Below are 18,316 nucleotides of genomic sequence, written 5' to 3' on the forward strand. Positions count from 1 at the left end.
GGCCGGGAGGAGTAGGGTGGGGTGGACAGTAATGTTTTGAAAATCGGATTGATTATTGAACCGGTGAAATTATCAAATCGAGATTTTTAAGATTTGATCGATCGAATCGATGATTCAATTGTTATATATATATATATATATAAATTATGTTTCAATAATTAAAAATTATACTTCAATATCCCGATTGAATCTACGATTTTGATCGATTTAAAATGATTTTGATCGATTTTAAATGATTTTGACCGATTTTGATCGGTTTTAAATGATTTTAACCGATTTTGACCGATTTTAAATGATTTTGACCGATTTTAATCGATTTTTTTATTTTTTCGACTTTAATAGATAATTTAATCGGATCAAGAGTCAATTCACGATTCCGGCCAGTCCGGTCCAATTTTCTAAACACTGGTAGGCAGACAGGCAGAGACAAGAAGCAACCAATGCCGGCTTCATCGAGCATTTATTGCAAGCTGCACCATGCATTAATTTTCCACAAAGTATGGTTTAATGAATTTTTAGATGAAAGATAATTAAGATGCCTAAGTCTTATTTCCCGTTTTCTCTGTCCCTTTTACTACCTCTGTTACTTCCTCTTCCTCCTGCTTCCCCACAACAGACTGAGGTAAAAGAGCAGCCTAAAGAAGAATCCCCAAGCCACGATCACCAACACACAATTCCACTTGTCGAGCTGATCAACTTTCTGCCACTGCAGCACATCAGACCCTGTGATGATGCATGTGTCGTCGCCAATGTTAGTCCCCAGAGCTTGCCCGATCGCAGCCAGAACTTCCTCTTTCTTCGCCTGCGGCAAGCTCCCCATCGCCGTCCCATCGAACATCTGCACTCCCCGGGAGAAGCATTTGGACAGGCCGTAGCTGAACTCGTTCTGCATCAGCGCCTCGTACGGGTATTTGACCAGCGAAATGTAGTGGAGCCAAATCCAGTAGCGCGGTATCCGATTCCGGTTGATGAAAAAGCCACTGAGCAGCAGGAAGTAGGAGAAGACCGCCGCCGAGATGGTGTAACCCAGCACCACATGCGATAGGACGCCGGAGATGAAAGTCACGAACCCGCTGGCGGCCCAGAAGGTGGCCAAGATGGTCATGAAGAAGAAGAAGAACCCGTGAATGCCTCCGGCCAACCCCACGGCGAAGTAGATGATCGACACCAAGGTGATGGCGAGGAAGACAAGGGGAAAGAAGGTAATGACGGCGTTGGAGAGGACGTAGGAGGAGCGGCGGTAGGCGTTGAAGGCCGTCTCCCGCACGTAGATGTTCTTTTCTTGGATGAAGACAGCCAGGGTGTCGGCGCTAGTGAAGAATATGGTGGTGATGGTGATGGCGATGAAGCCGACTCTCTCGCGAACGGCCTCAGGCGTGTCCCGGAGCCGCCAGAAGATGGTCGCGAGGAGGAAGCCGGTGACGGCCATGTCTCCGATTCGGAATGCTAAAATCTCCGGCATCCGCCACATGTTCACCAGCGCCCTCCTGGTGATCGCTGCCACCTCAACCCACACCGGGTTCGCGTACGAAGCAGGGGCGGCACCGGCGTACATCATCGCTCCGGACACCAGTTTTCCGCTAGCGATGCTGTTCCTAACGGCCACCTGTAGTGGGAAGCACGGTTCTGCCGGTCCCGCGTGGTGATGATTCAAGGAATTGAGGGTGACGAGGCGCATGGCGCCGTCGGGGGCCGTGTCCTCCAGCTCGCGCACGAGGTCCAGGGCGAACTCGGCCGGGTTGCCGCCCTCCGGAACAGGGCTCCCGACCACGGTCAAGAAGTCGGCGAGGCCGTGGGGCGGTCCTCTGTACACTGTCTGGCCGCGAGAGAGGAAGATGAGGCTATCGAGGAGGCCGAGGATCCGGTAGCTCGGCTGGTGAACCGACATGATCACCATGCTGCCGCTGCGCGCGATCCTCTGCAGGACTTGAACCACCATGAAGGCGCTGGTGGAATCGAGCCCCGACGTGGGCTCGTCGAGGAAGAGCACGACGGGGTCGTGGACGATGTTGGACCCGATGGAGACACGGCGGCGCTCCCCTCCCGACACGCCGCGGCGGCCCTCGTCGCCGATGATAGTCTTGGCAGCGGAGCGGAGATCGAGCTGCTCGATCAGCTGTTGCACGCGTTCCTTCTTCTTGGACTTAGAGACGGAGGGCGGCAACCGGACCTCGGCGGCGAACATCAACGTCTCCTCCACGGTGAGCATCGGGAACATGAGGTCGTCCTGCATCACGTAGGCCGAGATGGCCTTGATGAGCCGGCCTTCCAGCCTCTCGCCGTTCAGCGCGATGGTTCCTCGGAGGCTGGACCTCTCGATCCGGTTCGCCAGCGCGTCGATGAGTGTGGTCTTCCCTGACCCGCTCGCCCCTAGCACCGCCAATATCTCCCCCGTCCCCACCTCCCCGGACACGGAGTCCAAAAGCACCCTCGTCGCCGGGAGCGCATCCTCCGCACCGCGCCGGAAGAAGAGGAACCTCTTGGGCCTCTTAACTCTGTACGAGAGATCGGTGAAGGTGAGGACAAACCGGCACGGGTCGTCGGCGCAGCCATAGGCTGCGTCCAGCCCCGGCGAATGGTTATACTGGTGGGCGAGGAGCGGACTGGGACTGTTGAAGGGGGTTAGGTTGACCTGTTGCGCCATGGGTCAGCTGAGCTCGCTGTGGAACAATGGCGGAAAACTGGAAATTTATAATAATCGGCAAACGCACAATAAAATTATAATAACTGACCATTATTAAAACAATTATACTGCTTTAATTTCCAAACTTAGTTTCTGGTGGTTGCATTCATCCTTCTTTGATCAAATCTCACTGAAATAACAGCTAGCAAGACGATGAAGAACACAAATAAATGAAATCCCTATCCACCAAAGTGATAAAGTTGCCAGAACAAACGATTCGATCACGTGTTACCCATCTTTCTTTCCATCCCACTTATTGCATATCTGTCCAGTGTCCAACTACTGCTATCGATAACTTCATCGGTGCTATGAGTTAACGCTAACTTTGACTCATAAATTGCCGTCACTTTGTACCCCGCTGCTTAACCAAAATGATAATTTAATGAATCACGTTGTAATATCTAAGATTGGATTGAGGATAATAAAGAGGATGCCACGTCAACAAGGGAGATTGACAGTCTTACAGTTGCAGCCGGGAGAAATTGGGTCGACCCGGTCTCCGTTATGTGCCTGACTCTTAGGACTCATTTTTTTGGGGTCCCTCGACTCCTCTGCTCTCCAACTCTGACATTCCAACTCTGACATAGAATCTTCGATTATTTTGAAAAAAAAGATAATCATAGTATAAATTTCAAATTTTTTCATGAAAAAAATAATAATCATATAAATCTCAAATTATTTTAAGAAAAAAATAACAACATAAATCTCGGGACACGAGAAAACATCAATCGTGATCTTACAAAAGGTGATTTGCCTCTATGGGTACAGGTACACACACATCAAAACCCTAGTTACTACTCTTCTTTTCCAATGTTCTTTAATTTGAGTATCGGAGTAGCTGCGCTGAGAAACCTATAACCATCATTATAACCCTCTTTATTTCGTCTTCTTCTGTCCAAGCTTGGAGGATCTCTTCACCCATCTTCGTTATCATTATGCAATTGACGATCAACTTGGTATCAATGTCAACTCATCGATAGTTCACTCATCGACATTTATTATATTTATCAAAATACAGAATTATTTTTATAGTCCATTTTTATTAGACTGTCAAATATATCATTATGCATGCGCTAGGTCGGAAGTATGTTCGAGGAGAAGGTCGGAAATTGGGTTCGGGTGAGCCCTATTTCGGTTGGCCTAAATAACCCAAGCGATCGGAGCTTCGGAAGAAGAGAAAAAAGAGAAGCTGGAAGCTATTTATACCATGCAGGTTGAAGACAGTATTTATACTATGCAGGTTAAAGGCGCCCTCAACATCATTGAGAGCGCCCTCAACATTGAAGGTGCTTGCATCACCTTGAAGGCGCCTCAGACCAGTCCGAGGCGCCTTCAAGGGCATTGGAGGCGCCTTAGACCCAGTCTTCGTGATCGTTTGTAACCAGATAGAGCTTTATCCGGTCAAACTGCTTGGAGGCGCCCTCAACCCTCTTGGAGGCGCTTTCAACACTCGGGATAAGATTTCCAGGAGCTATATAAAGGCCCCTCGAGCTAGCAAATTAATCAATCAACTCTGTAACAATTTCCTAGCAACTTGTAAGAGCTTTTAGTGTGTAAAAGGCTTCTCCGCTTTCAGAGAATGAGACTTTTCTAGTACGCTTTCCAACCATCTTTGATTAACAACCTTCTTAGTTGTAACCAAGTTAAAATCGCTAAGTCTTCTTTCTTTTATGTTATTCTACTTTATTTTATTTTCTTATTATTGTTGTTATAATTTTAGAGTTGAAAGTTTGAGGAGGGTATTCTTATTTTACAGGCAATTCACCCTTCCCCTCTTGCCGGCCCCGCTGCACCAACAATTGGTATCAGAACCCGACAGCCTCAGAAGGACTAACTGTCGACTTAAGCACGAAGATCAAGACAATGATCGGAACAAGCATTCATCCTCCGAAATTTGACGGAGACTTCGCTACATGGAAGCGAAGAATGGAGGTATTCTTTAAGATTGAGTTTGATATTCTTCTTATTATGAAATATGGTTTTGTAGCCCCCAAAGACAGACAAGGAAGAATACAACTGGACGAAGAAAGAGCAAGCCGATTTCGTGGTCAACGAAAAGATGGAGTTCCACCTGCCAAGCGTCTTGCCGCCCCAGGAGGTAAGTCGGATCGGAAGCTACGACTCCGCTAAAGACCTCTGGGAAAAATTCTTGGAGCTCCACGAAGGCACCTCATAAGCAAAGTTAGCAAGGTGCGACATCCTCTGGACTCAGCTGACGAATCTCCGGATGAACAACGGCGAGAAGGTAGCGCAACTCCAAGCGAGAATTAAGGAGTTGATAACTCAACTGACCAATCTTGAAGAACCGGTAACGAACTGAGATTCTATCCGGTATGCACTCAACGCCTTCCCAAGAACTCCAGAGTGGGCTTCCTTAGTAGATGGTTACTACATCTCTAAGGACTTTGAGATAAGTACTTTAGAAAGTTTATCCTCTACATTTGAACTTCACGAATCAAGAATTGCAGAACCTAAAGAGAAGTCAAGTCTCAATGTTGCCCTACAAGACGAGTTGGGCGATCTCGACTCTGAAGCGTCAATCGACGAAATTGAAGTGACATTATTGGTAAGGAAGTTGAATAAATTTGTTAAAACTAATAAATTTAGATCGCAGTCGAAGAAGCATCAACGCAACAAAAGGACAATCTGATGCTACAATTGCAACGAAGAAGGGCACATCAAGAATGACTGCCCCAAATTAGAGAAAACGAACAAGGAGAAGTCTCGAAGACCGACGCCCTCCAAACGCAAAAGTCTGAAGGCTACATGGGATGAATCTTCATCCTCAGAATCTGAAGTCGAAGCCTTCTCGGGATTAGCACTGATGGTCAACCATCTTTTTGAAGAAACTAGCTCAGAGATGAGCATAGATAAAGGGGGAGGATCATCGGAAGAAGAAAGCTACGATGAAGGGGGAGCATCACCAAGTGAGGTAAGTAAGGTACGTGCTCTAACCCCTACTCAGTCCTTTGAATTTATCAAAGTGCTTATGAAAGATCTAGCAAAATTAGAGAAAGAAAATGCTGAATTAAAATTAAACTTAGCAAAGCATGCCCTCTAGAAATGTATGATAATTTGAAATTAGAATATGAAAAATTGGAAATTGAAATTGAAAAATGATCATGCATGCCTAAATAAATTTCCAAAATCAAAAATTAAAATTTATGAAAAATTGAATTGGTATATTAGAAAATACCAGGGTCAACTTAAAAAAGTTCTCAAAAGTTATGTACCCCCTAAGTTCTTAAAAAATCCAGTAGGAAGGAACCTATAATGGTTCCAAAATCTTTGCTAGTTTAATTTTTTTAAGTTAGAGCTTACAACGAGAAAATTAAACGTTAAAATTTCTTTATGAGGGTTTGTCTAAGGAAGTGGTTGTTGCTCCAATAACCAAGAAGGCCTAGTGTCTCGCCATGACCTGGAAGCCAAAATATCAAAATAAAATGTTTAATTAACTTTCTGGTAAAAGCATTAAAATTAGAATTAAATAATGCTTTAAAAGTTTTTCAAACATCTTTTTTAAAATTCTTCAAAAATATTTTTTCCCTTTTAAGAAAAATGTTTGTTACTTAAAAAAAGATTTTTTTTAGAAATCATTTTGAAAATGCTGCACTTGGATTTTAAAAATCATTTTTTACTTGAAATTTTTTAATAATTATTGCCCCATTCTTTTTTTTTAAATTTCTAAGTAAAACTTAGGTAAGATAATTTTTTGAGAAAAAGATAAATACACATTTCTAACTTCAGAAGAAATTTTAACTTAAAAAAATGTTATTTGCTGTGATCAAAGGGGAGAAAGATAGGTACAAGTTTAGGGGGAATTTTTAATGTTTTTTACTTAAAATCTTGTGTTACAAATTCTATTTCAATCCTTATGCTTGAACTGTTAGTTTAGTAATTTCTATAAATTACTGTTTGTCTATTTTGTTTCCCTAACTTGAACTTGGGTTGATGCACATCAAAAAGGGGGAGATTATTGGATCCCGTGGGTGTTTTGATGTGATCAACCAAGTTAGGTTAGGTCCTGTTTGTTATTTGATCCCTGTGTCTAAGTGTGCAGGAACTTAGGAACGCAGGAAGTCGAGTGGAAGACGCAGCTAGCGAGAAAGATGGCACGGGAAGGGAGCCGACGAGCTCGGTGCGTCTAAAGGATGAAAGAGCTACGGAAGAGTACACCGGTGGATGAGAAGAACGTGCATGGCGTTCGAGGGACGAGAAACCGGGCCGGAAGCCTGCTCGAGGAGAAGACCGGAAATTGGGTTCGGATGAGCCCTATTTTGGTTGGCCGAAATCACCCAAGCATTCGGAGCTTCGGAAGAAGAGGAAAAAGAGAAGCTGGAAGCTATTTATACCATGCAGGTTGAAGGCAGTATTTATACCATGCAGGTTGAAGGCGCCTTCAACATCATTGAGGGTGCCCTCAACATTGAAGGCGCCTCCATCACCTTGAAGGCGCCTCAGACCAGTCTGAGGCGCCTTCAAGGGCATTGGAGGTGCCTCAAACCCAGTCTTCATAACCGTTTGCAACCAGATAGAGCTTTATCCGGTCAAACTACTTGGAGGTGCCCTCAACCCTCTTGGAGACACCTTCAACACTCGGGATAAGATTTCCATGAGCTATATAAAGGCCCCTAGAGCTAGGAAATTAATCAATCAACTCTATAACAACTTCCTAGCAACTTGTAAGAGCTTTTAGTGTGTAAAAGGCTTTTCCGCCTTCAGAGAAGGAGACTTTTCTAGTGTGCTTTCCAACCGCCTTGGATTAACAACATTCTTGGTTGTAACCAAGTGAAAATCATTGAGTCTTTTTTTTATGTTATTCTGCTTTATTTTATTTTCTTATTATTGTTGCTATAATTTTAAAGTTGAAAGTTTGAGAAGGGTATTCTTATTTTGCAGACAATTCACCCCTTCCCTCTTGTTGGCCCCGTTGCACTAACAATTGGTATCAAAGCCTGGACTGCCAGAAGATAACTGTCGACTATGTACGAGAGCTATGATCTGATTGAGTCATGTGGGTACAATATTGACCTCGAACAAAAAAAGGGGGCTCCTATGTTCAGATCAAGAGGACCAGACACCAGGCAGGAAGTCCTAGTTGTGGCTAAGCAAGAAAGTCCTAGTAGGTCCGGTGGGCCGAGGGGCAGGAAGACCTAGTGTGTCGAGGATTAGACGTGGGAAGCCTGTGGTCTTTTGTTTGAGGGGGGGATTGTTGGGGTTGCAGGGTTGCAAACATAGTCCCAAATTGAAACACATGGGAAAGATCATGGGTTTATAAGATAAAGATATCTCCATTGGCATGAGGCCTTTTGGGTAGAGCCCAAGAGCAAAACCATGAGGGCTTAGGCCCAAAGTGGATAATATCATGCAATTATGGAGATATCTAAATTCTTTTCGATCCTACATCCATATCGTAGTCATGATATGTATTTTACTTAAATGTTGGTGATGAGTATTAGATACTATAGCAGTTCCATCTCATTTGAGAGATCATCGATAGATGAGATCTGAGGATATACAAAGTACCAACCAATATTAATATTGCAGATCGATAGATGAGATCAGTGATTGACACTAGTAAAACAGACAAAGTTAGTTATTATATTTATTTTAGTTCAATACCGAATGAATAGGTATAATAATATACTAGGGTAGTGGTTCTAGTCTACAGTATATCAATTAGTTGAATTGATAGTGGGAGCCTGTGAATATATATAGGCACTACTCTTAACTCTTCCTAGTCAAGCATTAATATGCAAGGATAATATTAATGTGTTAAAACTAGTATGTAAGTCAACGGATGACTTAATCTCATAAGTCATGGATATGAGATATCAGATTGACACATGGGTATATATTAGAGAATATGTACTGAATGACTCGCCATGAGAATATTTCATGGATCGTTATATGAGTATCATAAACATTCTCATGTGACTATTGGTATAAATAGTCCTTAGACTTAAAGTCACTACAGTTCCCTACATAAGGAGTTGTGTACTTTGGCATCGATAAACATCACTTGTAACAAGGTAGGCTATAAAGTCGATCACTAGGTATGTAATAAGTTATGTGGAGAGATGTGAGTGATGTAGATGAGATTTATCCCTCCATATAATGGAAGCGATATTTGTGGACCCCTTAATTAGTAGAATACAAGAATGCATGGTCATGCTTAAATGAGTTAATATGAGATATTGAGCTTATTTGTTTGAGTGTGTCTACTTAAAGATCAAGAGACATAAAGATTGATAAGAAGATAACATATTCTATGCCTCATTTATCAATTTAGATATCAAGGATAGAAGGATTGAGTCATACAAGATAATAAACACGAAAAGGTGAAGTCAGATCTCGACTTTCTCGTCACTTGGGTAGCAATTATGCATTGCTAGATGTCACTCATTGCTTTGTATATAAAATATTGATTTAGATACATTGCCAACGTTACGAGAGCCTATTGGGTCACACATAAAGAACATGTTGGTTTAAAGATGGGTATTTTAGTTTGACTAAAATAGTAAGGATTTAAAGAATAAAGGGTTAATCTAAAGTGTTCGTGTCATCATTGTAATGATTGGCACAAGTCCTAGTGGGAGATTGTTAGTATTAGTCCTAAGAATCAATTATGAGATGATTAGGTTTATTGGGTTAATGGCTTATTAGGTTAATGGTTAATCCAATATAATAATCTAACCCATTAGCTTATTGGATTAATGACTTATTGGGTTAATGGTTAATCCAATATAATAATCCAATCTATTAAGAGGAAAACAAAGAGACAAAAAAACCCTTGGTATTCATTGGATGAATATAAATAGGTTTCTTTGATTGAATTTTTTATGAGATGAAAAATGTGACTCTTAAGCTTCTCCTTCTTATTCCTCCTTCTTCATGCTTGGTCAAACCACTCTTGCTTGCTAGCACAAGAAGGTGGTTCTTCTCCTAAGCCGTGTTCGTGCGATAGATGAAACATGTTCGTGTGGATACCGTAGAGGCGTGGCCACTTGATCGCGCTGAGATATACATCCAAAGAAAAGTTGTTACCAGGATTATGAAGGGCACGCAACAAAGGTATAACTCCCTTTAACAAACTTAGTATGTGATTTTTTTTTCCTTCGCATGCATTTTCTGGAAGGATCTAGCTAATTTTTTGCCGCTCTTTCTGCGTGTTTAGCACTCTAGATCATTACAATCCTCCATTCTCTTTCTCTCTATGAAGATCCTTGTCTTTATTCTCTCTAACAAAGAGGTATCAGAGACAAGGTTGGAGTGCTTAAGTGATGGCCAACAATGGAGCTTCTTCCTTTCAATCTTCTCGTCTTATAAAGGAGAATTATGAGATATGGTGTATATGGATGAAAGCCTTTCTTAGTTCTCAAGATCTATGGGAGATCATAGAGAAAGGCTATTAGAAGCCTCAAAATGAAGATAATTTACTTAAAGTAGAGAAGGACTCTTTGACAAAGACAAGAAGAAGGATCAATATGCCCTCACACTCATAAGAAGGATCAACAAGCCCTCAACTTCATCCATCAATGTTTGGATGATTCCATGTTCGAGAAGGTGGCCGATGCTACTACTTCAAAAGAAGCTTGGGAGATAATGACAAAAGCTCTCCAAGGTATTGACAAAGTAACAAAAGGTAAAACTTCAATCACTAAGACATGATTTTGAAGCATTACAGATGAAAGAATCTAAATGTTGGTTAGTCCTAGGAAAATCGTACCAGTTCCACTGTACAAATTTTTTTTGTACAAGTGTCGATCTTTTTCTTAAATAACCTATTGTGTTCTTTAGAAGTTAAATTAGGAATCGCAGACGGAACTTAACATCATTGATTCCAAATTTAACTTATCTGTTCTTAACGGTTTAGATTTGAATCGCATGCGGAACTTAACACTATTGATTCAAATCCACCTATGTTATTAATTTCATTAAATATTAATTTCCAAAATTGGCTTCCAAGACTGCATGGTGAGGCACATGACCTTCTTGGATATGGGAGCAACCACCACCGCCTAGACAAAGCCTTTTAAGGAAAGCTAATATTTAATTTCATTAAATAACTCTAGGTTAACCAAAAAGAACAATCGAATCACAAATTTGAAAAAAAAAACACAAACTCGAAAAACTAATTCGAAAAATTAGATCTAATGCCTCTTGTGTCTGGAATTCATACAAAAGAAATACAACTAGTATGATGCGGAAATTAATTACTAATTATACCTTCCTTTGTAAACTTTAATGACCTCTTGATCTTCTATCGTATTCCTCTTCTTATCTCGGACGTTGTGTGGGCAACGATCTTCCGAGATGAGAACCACCAAGCTCCTTCTTCTCCAAGCTAGATTCGGCCACCATTAATTCTCCATGAGAAGTAAAGGTCCGACCACCACCACTAAGCTCCAAGGGATGCTAGAAACAAAGCCTTCTTTCTCTCCTTCTTCTCCTAGCTAGAACCGGCCACCATGGACTTCCCTTAAGTTGATGCCGCCGGCCACAAAGGAGGAAGAGAAAAGAAGGAGAAGAGGAGACCCTAGGGCCGGCCACACCAAGGAAGAAAAGAATAGAGTCGTTAGCCATGAAGGCACCTCTACCCCCTCTTTTATAATTCTTGGTCTTGGCAAATAAGGAAATTTAAATAATAACTTCCTTAATTCTTTTGCCATGAAAAGAAAAAATTTAATTAATTAAAATCAAATTTCTTTTCTCAATTTCAATGGTCGGCCACTTTCTCCCAAAACAAGGAAAGTTTTAATTAAAACAAGAATTAAAACTTCCTAATTTGTTTCCAGAAATTTATAAAAAATTTCAATAATTTTAATCCATTCATGATTGGTTAGTAAAAAGGAAATTTTATAACTTAAAATATTTCTTTTAAATATGTGAATAATTTCCAAAAAGGAAAGTTATCTCTAAAAATTAAAATCTCTTTTCAATCTACAAATAAGGAAAGATATCAAATCTTTTCTTAATCTTTTGTAGAAACTAATAAAAGAGAATATTTAATTTTTAAACTTTCTTTTAAATCATGAACATGGTTAAAAAGGAATGTTTTCTCAAAATTAAAATCTCTTTTCAATCTACAAATAAGGAAATATTTCAAATCTTTTCTTAATCTTTTGTAGAAAGCCATAAAAGGAAAGATTTAAATTTTAAACTCTCTTTTAAAACCATGATATCCACATAAAAAATAATTTTAATAAAAATTTCTTTTAATTTTCTAGTGGCCGGCCACCTAAGCTTGGGACCCAAGCTTTGGCCGACCACCAACTTGGCTCATCCACTTAGTCTTGGCCGGACCTAGCTTGGGTTCCAAGCTAGCTTGGCCAGCCCCATTAGGATGGGTAAGAAGGTGGGTATGTGGTGGCTATAAATCTCTATATACAAGAGACTACGATAGGGACCGAGAGGAGGAATTGGTTTTGGTCTCCCGATGAAATTAAGCTTCTCGTGTTCGCCCCGAACACACAACTTAACTTCATCAATAATAATTCATACCACTAAAGAATTATTATTGAACTACCGCACCAATCCCAAATTACATTTTTGGGCTCCTTCTTATTATGAGTGTGTTAGTCTCCCTGTGTTTAAGATGTCGAATGTTTACTAATTAAGTGAGTTACTGACAACTCATTTAATTAATATCTTAGTCCAAGAGTAGTACCACTCAACCTTATCGTCATGTCGGACTAAGTCCGCTTGCAGGGTTTAACATGACAATCTTTATGAGCTCCTCTTGGGGACATTATCAACCTAGATTACTAGGACACAATTTCTTTCTATAATCAACAAGTCACACTATAAGTAACATCATTTCCCAACTTATCGGGCATTTTGATTTATCGAACTAAATCTCACCCTTTGATAAGTCAAAGAAATAAATATTAAATATACGTACTTGTTATTATATTAGGATTAAGAGCACACACTTCCATAATAACTAAGGTCTAGTTCTTTTATTAAATCAGTATAAAAAGAACTTACCTTAAATGGTCCTGCTCAATACACTTAAAGTGTTCTAGTGTAATTTATTAGTCAAGATAAACTAATGCCTAATTATACTACGACTATTCCAATGGTTTGTTCCTTTCCATCTTAGTCGTGAGCTACTGTTTATAATTTATAAAGAACCGATAACACAATCTTCTGTGTGTGACACCACACACTATGTTATCTATAATATAAATTAATTGAACATCTACATTTAGTATATATAAATGTAGACACTTGACCAATGTGATTCTTATAAATGTTTATACAAAAGCTAGACTTTTAGTATACACTCCAACAATCTCTCACTTATACTAAAAGACTATGCTGCCATAAATGCTACCATACATCTGATTCCCAACCCTTCAACATGCCCATCAAAAGCTCTTGCCTTAAGGACCTTAGTGAAAGGATCTATAGGTCATCACCTGATGCAATCTAGGCGGCAACAACTTCTCCTCGTTTATACGATTTCTCGTATTGGGTGTGTTGGTTGCTACTCGGAAAACCTATCGGTTCCACTGTACAAAAATTTTGTACAAAGGTCTGAACCTTTTCCTAGCTACCATGTGTTCTTTTAAATTAAACTTGGATCACCTGCGGAACTTAAAACGTTTGATCCTAAGTTTAATTTATTTGTTATTTTGGGTTTAGACTTGGATCTCCTGTGGAACTTAATACGTTCGATCCAAATCACCTAGGTCACAAAGTTGATTAAATATTAATTTCCAAATTTGGCTTCTAGGACTGCATGGCGAGGCACATGACCTTCTTGGATATGGGAGCAACCACCACCGCCTTGACAAAGCCTCTTAAGGAAATTTAATATTTAATTTCCTTAAATAACTCTAGGTTAACCAAAAAGAACAATCGAAGCACAAGTTCGAAAAGAAAATAAAAGAACACAACATCGAAAACTAATTCGAAACCTAGAATCACATGCCTCTTGTATTTGGTATTTTTACAAAGAAATAAAACTAGTATGATGCGAAAAACAATTACTAGTTATACCTTTCTTTGTGAACTTTTAATGACCTCTTGATCTTCTATCGTATTCCTCTTCTAACCTCGGACATTGTGTGGGAAAGATCTTCTGAGATGAGAACCACCAAGGCACCTTCTTCTTCCTTCCTTCAAGTTTCGGCCAAGCAAAAACTTCCAAAGGATGAAGAACTTTTTCCACCAACCAAGCTCCAAGGGATGCAAGAAACAAGCCTCCTTTCTCTCCTTTTCTCCAAGCTAGATCCGACCACTATATGTCTCCAAGAGGTGATGAAGTCTCGACCACAAGAAGGAGAAGAGAGAAGGGAAAGGGGAACCTCAAGGGGCCGGCGACACCTAGGAAGAAAAGAAAGGAAGAAAAAGAATAGAGTCGTTCACCATGAAGGCACCTCTACCCCCTCTTTTATAATTCTTGGTCTTGGCAAATAAGGAAATTTTAATAAAAACTTCCTTAATTCCTTTGCCATGAAAAAGTAAAAATTATTTAATTAAAAATAATTTTCTTTTCATAATATCAATGACCGACCACCTCTTTCCCCAAAACAAGGAGAGTTTTAATTAAAACAAAAATTAAAACTTCCTAATTTGTTTCCAAAAATTTATAAAAATTTCTCTAATAATTTTTATCCCTTCATGATTGGTTAATAAAAAGGAAATTTTATAAATTAAAATCTTTCTCTTAAACTTGTAGATAATTTCCAAAAAGTAAAGTTATCTCTAAAAATTAAAATCTCCTTTCAATCTACAAATAAGGAAAGATATTAAATATTTTCTTAATCTTTTGTAGAAACTAATAAAAGGGAATTTTTTAATTTTTAAACTTTCTTTTAAATCATGAACATGATTAAAAGGAAAGTTTTTACCAAAATTAAAATCAACCTTTTAATCTACAAATAAGGAAAGAGATTTAGCTCTTCTCTTAATCTTTTGTAGAATCTTATAAAAGGAAAGATTTAAATTTTTAAACTCTCTTTTAAATCATGTTATCCACATAATAAAAATTTTTAAAATTAAAATTCTTTTTTATTTTAATAGGGCCGGCCACCTAAGCTTGAGTTCAAGCTAGGGCCGGCCACATGAATTCACCCATGAATCAAACCATGGCCGGCCCTAGCTTGGTCTCCAAGCTAGCTTAGCCGGCCCCTATAGGATGGGTAAGAAGGTGGGTATAGGTGGGTATAGTACTCTATAAATAAGAGGCTACGATAGAGACCGAGAGGAGAAATTGGTTTTGGTCTCCCGATAAAATTAAGCATCCCGTGTTCACCTCGAACACACAACTTAATTTTATCAATAATAATTAATTCCACTAGAGAACTATTATTGAACTACCGCACCAATCCCAAATTACATTTTTTGGATTATTCTTATTATGAGTGTGTTAGTCTCCCTGTGTTTAAGATGTCGAATGCCCACTAATTAAGTGAGTTACTGACAACTCATTTAATTAATATCTTAGTCCAAGAGTAGTACCACTCAACCTTATCGTCATGTCGGACTAAGTCCACCTGCAGGGTTTAACATGACAATCCTTATGAGCTCCTCTTGGGGACATTCTCAACCTAGATCACTAAGACACAGTTTCCTTCTATAATTAACAACACACACTATAAGTGATATCATTTCCCAACTTATCGGGTTTATTGATTTATCGAACTAAATCTCACCCATTGATAAATTAAAGAAATAAATATCAAATATATGTGGTTGTTATTATATTAGGATTAAGAGCGCACACTTCCATAATAACTGAAGTCTTTGTTCCTTTATAAAGTCAGTATAAAAGAAACGACCTCTAATGGTCCTACTCAATACACTCTTAGTGTACTAGTGTAATTATATAGTTAAGATAAACTAATACCTAATTACACTACGACCTTCCAATGGTTTGTTCCTTTCCATCTTGGTCGTGAGCTACTGTTTATAATTTATAAGGTACTGATAACATGATCCTCTGTGTGTAACACCACACACCATGTTATCTACAATATAAAATAATTGAACAACTACATTTATCATAAATGTAGACATTTGACCAATGTGATTCTTATTTCTAGATAAATGTTTATACCAAAAGCTAGACTTTTAGTATACATCCTAACAATTAATTTATCAATGGGTGAGATTTAGTTTGATAAATCAATAAGCCTGATAAGTTGGGAAATGATATCACTTATAGTGTGTGTTGTTAATTATAGAAGGAAACTGTGTCCTAGTGATTTAGGTTGAGAATGTCCCCAAGAGGAGCTCATAAGTATTGTCATGTTAAACCCTGCAGGTGGACTTAGTCCGACATGACGATAAGGTTGAGTGGTACTACTCTTGGACTAAGATATTAATTAAATGAGTTGTCAGTAACTCACTTAATTAGTGGGCATTCGACATCTTAAACACAGGGAGACTAACACACTCATAATAAGAATGAGCCCAAAAATGTAATTTGGGATTAGTGCGGTAGTTCAATAATAGTTCTCTAGTGGAATTAATTATTATTGATAAAATTAAGTTGTGTGTTCGAGGCGAACACGGGATGCTTAATTTTATCGGGAGACCAAAACCAATTTCTCCTCTCGGTCCCTATCACAGCCTCTTATTTATAGAGTACTATACCCACCTATACCCACCTTCATACCCATGTTATAGGGGTCGGCTAAGCTAGCTTGGGGACCAAGCTAGGGTCGGCCAAGCCTTGGTCCATGGGTGGCCGGCCCTAGCTTGAACCCAAGTCTAGGTGGTCGACCATTAAAAATACAAAAGGAATTTTAATTTTAAATTTTTTCTTATGTGGAATACATGATTTAAAAGAGATTTTAAAAATTAAAATATTTTCTTTTATAAGATTCTACAAAAGATTAAGAGAAGAGTCAAATCTCTTTCCTTATTTGTAGATTAAAAGGTTGATTTTAATTTTGGTAAAAACTTTCCTTATTTATAAATCATCCACATGTTGAAAAGATAAATTTTAAAATTATAGAAAATTTCTTTTATAGCATCAATCATGAAGGGATTATTAAAGAGAAATTTTATTTTAAAATTTCTCCGGAAGCAAATTAGGAAGCTTTAATTTTTCTAGCGAAAAATTTCCTTGTTTGCTTATTTGATGTGGCCGGCCATATACACTAAAAAAAGGATTTTAATTTTAATTAATTAAAATTTTCCTTTTCAATGGAAATAGAATTAAGGAAGTTTTTATTAAATTTTCCTTATTTGCCAAGGCTAAAGGATTATAAAAGAGGGGGTTTGGGTGCCTTTGAGGGAACAACCTCTATTCTATTTTCTCCCTCTTTTCTTCCTTGGTGTGGCCGGCCTCTTCAAGTTTTCTCCTCTCTTTGGTGTGGCCGAACCTCTCATCTTCCTTGGAGATCAAGTGGTGGCCAGATCTTAGCTTGGAGAAGAAGGAGAGAAAGCTTGCATCCCTTGGAGCTTGGTTGGTGGAAAAAGTTCTTCATCCTTTGGAAGTTTTGTGCTTGGCCGAAACTTGAAGGAAGGAGAAGAAGGTGCTAGGTGGTTCTCGTCTCGGAAGATCGTTGCCCACACAACGTCCGAGATTAGAAGAGGAATACGGTAAAAGATCAAGAGGTCATTATTCACAAAGAAAGGTATAACTAATAATTATTTTCCGCATCATGTTAGTGTTGTTTCTTTGTAAAAATACCAAATACAAGAGGCATGCGATTCTAGTTTTTCGAATTAGTTTTCGAAGTTGTGTTCTTTTGTTTTTTCTTTTCCTTGTGATTTGATTGTTCTTAGTGGTTAACCTAGGGTTACTATGGGAAGGTTAAATATTTAATTTCCTTAAAAGGCTTTGTCTAGTCGGTGGTGGTTGCTCCCATATCCAAGAAGGTCATGTGCCTCGCCATGTAGTACTGGAAGCCGATTTTGGAAATAGATATTTAATTGTCTTTGTGACCTAGGTGATTTGGATCAAACGTGTTAAGTTCCGCAGGAGATCCAAGTCTAAACCTAAAAGAACAAATAAATTAAACTTAGGATAAAACGTGTTAAGTTCCGCAAGCGATCCAAGTTTAATTTAAAAGAACACATGGTAGCTAGGAAAAGGTTCAGACCTTTATACAAAATTTTTGTACAGTGGAACCGATAGGCTTTCCGAGTAGCAACCAACAATTGGTATCAGAGCTAGGGTTTTGCCTCTGTGTATTTGGTATTAGTTTAATTATGCACATGTCATACATAATTTAGGCAGGATAATAGTAGGATATGCTAATTTTGTGGATGCAGGATCCAACTATTATGACTTATATATATTGTGTGTGTGATTGGACCCTTGGACATGTCAAGGGCATTTTATTGTGTGTGCATGATTGTATTATAAAATACAGCAGGAGCTGTATTTAGTTTTATTAAGATTTTATTTTTTGATCTAGCTCCTCCATAGTTATGGCTTTACCTCCTAAAGTAAACACAAAAACCTCAAGGTCGATTTACTATTGTCCCTATCTGATTGGAAATCAAAATTCGTGTAACCCACAGGGATCAAATTATCTGCTTAGCAAATGCTTTACGACAGTCTAGTGTCCCGGTCCTGGTTACTTCGATATCTGCTAACTATGCCCTGGACAAAATAGATACCTTGTCTCGTACATTGCATACATTAGGCTTCCGACAGCCGAGGCA

General features: G+C 39.0%; 1 protein-coding gene across 1 annotated transcript; it reads right to left on the reverse strand.

Annotated features, from left to right (window-relative positions):
• Positions 1-450: 450 nt before the first annotated feature.
• On the reverse strand, positions 451-2,768 carry LOC122033500 (ABC transporter G family member 1-like). Its single transcript, XM_042592539.1, has one exon. The coding sequence runs from the start codon at positions 2,642-2,644 to the stop codon at positions 584-586; it is 2,061 nt and encodes a 686-aa protein (XP_042448473.1). The 5' UTR covers positions 2,645-2,768; the 3' UTR covers positions 451-583.
• Between the last annotated feature and the right edge of the window lie 15,548 nt (positions 2,769-18,316).

This window comes from Zingiber officinale, chromosome 11B (assembly GCF_018446385.1).
Source record: "Zingiber officinale cultivar Zhangliang chromosome 11B, Zo_v1.1, whole genome shotgun sequence".
In the NCBI taxonomy this organism is placed as follows: Eukaryota; Viridiplantae; Streptophyta; class Magnoliopsida; order Zingiberales; family Zingiberaceae; genus Zingiber; species Zingiber officinale.